Source organism: Arabidopsis lyrata (assembly GCF_000004255.2).
Source record: "Arabidopsis lyrata subsp. lyrata unplaced genomic scaffold ARALYscaffold_7, whole genome shotgun sequence".
Classification (NCBI taxonomy): domain Eukaryota; kingdom Viridiplantae; phylum Streptophyta; class Magnoliopsida; order Brassicales; family Brassicaceae; genus Arabidopsis; species Arabidopsis lyrata.
In genome coordinates, this window is record NW_003302549.1 from 8,439,922 (window position 1) to 8,445,921 (window position 6,000).

At 33.9% G+C, this 6,000-nt stretch overlaps 1 protein-coding gene across 1 annotated transcript; it reads right to left on the reverse strand.

The window, feature by feature from the left end:
• Positions 1-1,910: 1,910 nt before the first annotated feature.
• On the reverse strand, positions 1,911-3,824 carry LOC9303821 (AT-hook motif nuclear-localized protein 24). The gene has a single exon (XM_021017963.1). The coding sequence runs from the start codon at positions 3,267-3,269 to the stop codon at positions 2,310-2,312; it is 960 nt and encodes a 319-aa protein (XP_020873622.1). The 5' UTR covers positions 3,270-3,824; the 3' UTR covers positions 1,911-2,309.
• Between the last annotated feature and the right edge of the window lie 2,176 nt (positions 3,825-6,000).

The window sequence follows — 6,000 nt, forward strand, 5'->3', positions numbered from 1 at the left end:
TTTCCCCCGAAGTGTCTTACTCTTTCCCATCTTAAAACACAATAACACTTTATATATATGCAAAATTATCATTGGGAGTTCATAATGAAAGAAATAAAAAAAATTATTATTTCGATCATTTGGAACAACCAATGATAATTTTGCATAATATATCTTATAAAACTTTTGAAAAGCCGTATGTGTAAGGTTGTTAGAGGGTTTAATTGGAAAAAGAAAAAGAAAAAACGAAAATTCTTTTGTCAAGAATTATTACAGACACTAGCTCAGAGCAATAAAAGATATACATGAACGAACACTTAGTTTACTTTCAGCCTTTTATCTTTGAAAAAATCCATGTCTCCTAAGTGAGCTAACTAATTCATACCAGATCAAGGATAAAACAAATTTCATGTTTTTATATAACACACCGATGTTACTTGGATATAAATTAGAACTTGGCAAATATATTAGTTTCATCTTATTTGATCAATATGATACGATATTGGGCCCATACCGGCCTGAAAAGATGGTACTTGAAATAAACTTATGGGTCTGGAATTTGGTCTGTAAGCCCACATGTAAGATTGAGGATATCGATACTTACAAAATACGTAATCAACTTTATACATTTAATAAAGATGTTGACAGCAAAATATATACACTGAATGTAAATTCTTTATTCTTTATTTGCTAACGAGCTAATTTAGCCTGATTTCAGTTTTATTCTTTATTTGCTAACGAGCTAATTGAAAAACTATGAATTTAACTCAAAACAATTAACCATGTAATGATGTTTGTCTCTTTTTAAACTTTTTGAGATCCTAGCAAATCAATTCGTTTAATCATTCTTTTGATTTTCATTTATATTAGAATGAATCTCACCTTTAATTTTGTGTATTAACTATATATGTTTGGCCTTATTGAACTTTGATAACATATAAAATGTTAATAGTTTCCAATTCAAATCATTTTGACAATGAATAAGTGATCTTGTATTTTATATATTAGTTTTGGTCATTTTTACATCTCCTCTATATGAGATCGTATAAGTCGCGCGTAGTCACGAAAAGAACATGGTACTCACAAGCAAGCTCACGTGTAAGGCAACAGTTGAACAAGTATATTGTCTCCTTATCCACATATCCATACGTATTAGAACATGTATGAAGACATACACACACAAAACTTGCGTATGTAGAGAGAACATGCACATAAAGCCCCCATATCTCTTTCTTTATTTATCTCGTAAATTGTTAGCCTCTCCCGCTTGAGCCGCCGATATTGCAGCTTTTCTTTTTATGCATACTCACACAGTTAAAAAAATAAATTAATTAAAGAGCGTTACATATGATTTCTGATATATACTGTTTATGTAATATCGTCTTTATTTACATATCTGAGATTTCAAATCGCCATCAGCCATATGTGATATGTATACACTCCAAGCAAACGACATGTGTATCCATTATCATGTAATAAGTGATAACCAATTATTAGAGTCATCATTATCCACATTGACATATTGACTAATTGATCTTTGGGTCTTTGAAGAAAATAATGATTTCATGTCCATAATAACTACCAACACAAAATCCTTTCTAATTTTGGAAAGTAACTTTTTAGTCACCTCAATACAAGTACATACATATGATGAACGTTGTTGACATTGATAACAGTAATTAATTATCACAAGTTATCTAACATAATGTGCTGAATATATATAACTATGGTGTAAAATAAATTTCAAAAAAAAAAATATTAATGTCTTTTTATGAGTAGAAAATTCTAAATCTACTTAACTTTATGACTAGTAATATATGTGAAAGTCTTATCGAAACCTCAGAGTGGGAAAAATGACTTAAGCATGTCACATAAATTAGTTGTTGTATATCCAAGTGGTTTCATATTTAGTGTGCTACGACATATAACAATTGTCGGGAAAAAACACCTTGAAATGTTGATAAGAAAAACCATACTTAGAGCGCCAACCTCACACAAAAATCAAATGCAAACTAGCAATGAGAATTCATCAAAGAAAAACCAAGACAAAAAGAAAAATGTTACTCAAATCAACATAAAAAGATCTACGAGCTAAAACGAACCAAAATAAAAATTTAAGAAAAAAGAACCTGATTCATCTTATGAACGTTGACCAAAACATAATGAAGCTCGATAAAATCTTGATTCTTGATCATCTTCGTCTAAATCCAATCTCTTATTAATGTTCATAAGCTAACCTCTTTTAATCATAGATATATCCACTAAACTCATGATTCTTCGTTAGCTAGCTAGCTATACGATGATGAGTGTGTATATATGAATATATTTGATCAATACGGTGGTCGTCCCGTTGACCAATAAGACTGATCATGCTGCTGCTGCAACTGAACCGAACCAAGAAGATTAGGTGGTAACCCTTGATGACCCGACATAGCTTGTTGCTGATGTTGCAGTTGTTGTCCCATCATCGGCGGCGACTCCATTGATCCTCCTCCTCCTCCTCCTCCGCCGTGAACCGGCGTCTGCATCTCATCTTCTTCTAACGGCAACCTCTCGTACGCCGCATTGCTAAAAGACGCAGCCATAACAACAACAGGACCAGCACACAACAATGGACCAACCACGCTTCCACCGACTACTTGTCCTTGTCCTCCGGCGAGGTAAACACTCAATCCGGTGGCTGTAGGAGGAGCCGGCGGAGGGAGAAAAGAGCCAGAGAGAGAGAGAATCTCGAACCTTCCGTGAAGACTAACGACCGAGCCAGGAGAAGGATGAGATCCAGGCTGACGTATAGTGACGTTAGTAACGTTTCCAGTACCGCTCATAACGCAAACGCCGCGTTGGCGTCTTCTTGCGAAAGTGGCCACGCTCTCGACTAGATCACATCCGTCTCCAATCTCCATCACGTGGGTTCTAAGCGCGTTTGCGCTGTCCCGCGTGACGATAATCGGTGGTTTTGGTTTGTTCTTGGATCCAGCTGGTCTTCCTCTTGGTCTTCTTGTCATCTGATGATCTCCTCCAGAGCCGCCGCCTCCTTCTCCCGAACCTCCGTGTAAATCTATGTCCTTACCTTCACTACCGCTGTTGTTAGCGATGTTGTCGCTTGTCTCTTCACGATCCATCTTGATTTGTCGGTTTCCTCCTGATCCTCCTTGTTGATCATCATCGGTTTGGTTTCTTTGTTGCTGGTGGTGGTGGAGGAAGAACTCTTGTTGTTGTTGTTGGAGATGTAATTGAAAGTCTCTTGCGTGGAAAGGAGCAGGTAGAGAGTTTTGTGTTCCATGATCCATGATCTATGATTCAATTGTGGAATTGGATCAAAAAGAGAAGAGAGTGATCTAAGAACAGATCTTTTTTACTTTGACCTTTTTTTGCTTCTTATTTTGTTGTCAAAACTAGCTAGCTAGAAGAAGAAAGAGAGTAGTAATGATGAACAACGAAATCCAAGCTGGATCTTCTTCATCTTCGTCTCTTCTTCCTTTTGATTTTGTAGGGTTTCTCTCTCTATACCTTGTTTTGTTGTATATCTGTAGCTTCTGATCTCTTTCTTTGAGTTGGAGGAAGTGAAAAAGGAGGTTTTGGTGGGGTTTTATTTAAACTAATTAATATTGAGATGTATGTGTGGGTCTAACTTTGGTTTGTGATTGGTAAACTAGGGTTAAGTAAAGAAAGGGACAAGATAATAAACCAAGTTTAAAAAAAAAAAAAAAAAAAAAAAAACCAAGTTATGTGATATTGTTATTGTGCTTATGAATTTGGATTGTGACTTCCTCCTATGTATGGGCGGTATTCTGGTCCCCCTCGATACCTTAATCTTTCGTCACCCGTTAGTAAATCACTATCCAACCATCAAAACTTGATTGGACAAAATAAATCAAACATGTATTGAGTCATTAGATCAGCAAGAAAAATCAGTAGCTATCTTAGAGTAAAAATACACTAACACATCTGAATTCGAGTCTCATTGGGTATATATTAACATGACTCATTACAGGTTGTATGGAAAAGGTTACATGGATTCAAACTTTCGAATTATCAGAAAAAAAGGAAGCAAAGTTGGTAACAACATTTGACCTAAACACACATTTTTCTATAAATAATAAATTATTGCATGGTTGATAAAAATAATAATAGATGACTGCAATATTAGCTATAGGATTATTACAATTATCTGATTAGTATACATATACCAATAAACAAACCTACAACTCATATTCAATGATAAGTACAAGAAGCATCGATCACTTTAGGGTTATATATGTTGGAACGAATTAAATCGTTTACATATGATTGTTTGTATTGTTAATTTGATAATGAATGTCCTTGTGAGGATGAATTTTAGTTTATTCCTTTAAATCTTTAAATTAAATAATCACATCACGTTTGTAATTAAGATCTAGCGTTTTGCGTTGAATAGAAACTGGTCTATATATATATATAAATGTAGCCTTTACTTAGTTGATAGTCAAACGATCCATTTGTCAATTAATATTTATCGCATGAATCGTTTACATATGATCTAAAGGTGTTTCTTTATAAAAATATATGTTCATAGTTTCATACACACATATGTGTGTATATAGAGGGAGACTAGGCATTGGAGGGAGTGAAAACAAGAAGGCGCGAAGATGTCGCTGACAATTCCAAAACGACGAGAGAGAGGAAATAGAAATGAAGAAGAAGATAAGAGAGGGAGAGGCATCGCATGAACTGTTGGGAGAGATAAACACAAACTCCGATGTGTTAAAGAGATGCTTTTTGTCGGCTCTCCTATGATCTTCACCCCCTCTCTCCACGTGCCCTTCTCCTCACAAAAGATTTCCGATCTATTCCAACCAATAAGAATAAGCAAGGTTCTTTCTACGTAGTGGCATTGTGGTGTTAGATCTAGGGGGCTAGGGGTGTCAATTTGTTATAGTTTCATGTCTGATTCTCATGTGTAAATTCTGCGTATGGACCATTTGGTCATTCCAATTTTGTTATGAAAACCTATCGATCTAGGCGATATAGGTTTAGGCCGATGTTGGGGGTGACTGGATAAGAGTTTTGATGTGAACTGTCACTTTAAAATAAATTGTAAACTAATAGTACAATATAACTATTTATACATTTACTCATCGTTAACCTTCATTTGATTTATTTAAAACGGAAAACATGAAAGAATGTGAACGTGTATCATACAATATGAAACCATATGTACGTTCAATTTAAGATAATGACGAACTTATGTATCTTTAATTTGTGCTTGATTATTCATTTTCTACCTACAAAAAGTATTTTCAATGAAGTGTTTATAGAGTATTTGCTTCGTATTGTCCAATAATTAGTTGGTTAGTTGATGATTATTGATCCATTACCAAAATCAATAAAATTATTGGGAAATGAGGTCACCCGACTTATTTTATCTTAAAGACGAAAGGCATGAAACTTATCAAAACCAAAGTATGAGTTCACGAGCTCTTAAAAAGAGAAAAGGACAGCTTACTTTCAATCCCGAATTCTACGGATAATTAGTTGATTGGCTGATTTAATTATTTGGGGTTTCATTACTTTATAATGTAAGTAATCGAGGCATCGATATTGTTAAACATTTTGACTTCATACTCTATATAGATGCTTTGGTAGTATTGTATGTTTTGCTACCAGTACCATTATTCAATTCTTGAAGAGGGCATAAAATTATTTTCATTTTACATTTTAACCACTTTTTATTACTTGGTTTTCAAAACCACCAATAAAAATCAAAATGTTTTTAAAATACCACAAACCTATATTATATTAATTATAGAAATAAAAGTTAAAAGGAATTATATTTTATGGTATGTTTTGAAGTCAACAGTTCGGAAATAATTTGGTATTAAAAACAAAAAAAAAACTCATTTGCCTTTCGAACTCATAAGTTAAAGTTGGTAAATTAAGCTAATTAGCTTAATTTACAAATTAGGTGTTGATGTCTAAATGTAAATTAAGCTAATTAACAAAATCTAAATTCGTGGAAGACACCTAATTTGCGTCAAACCT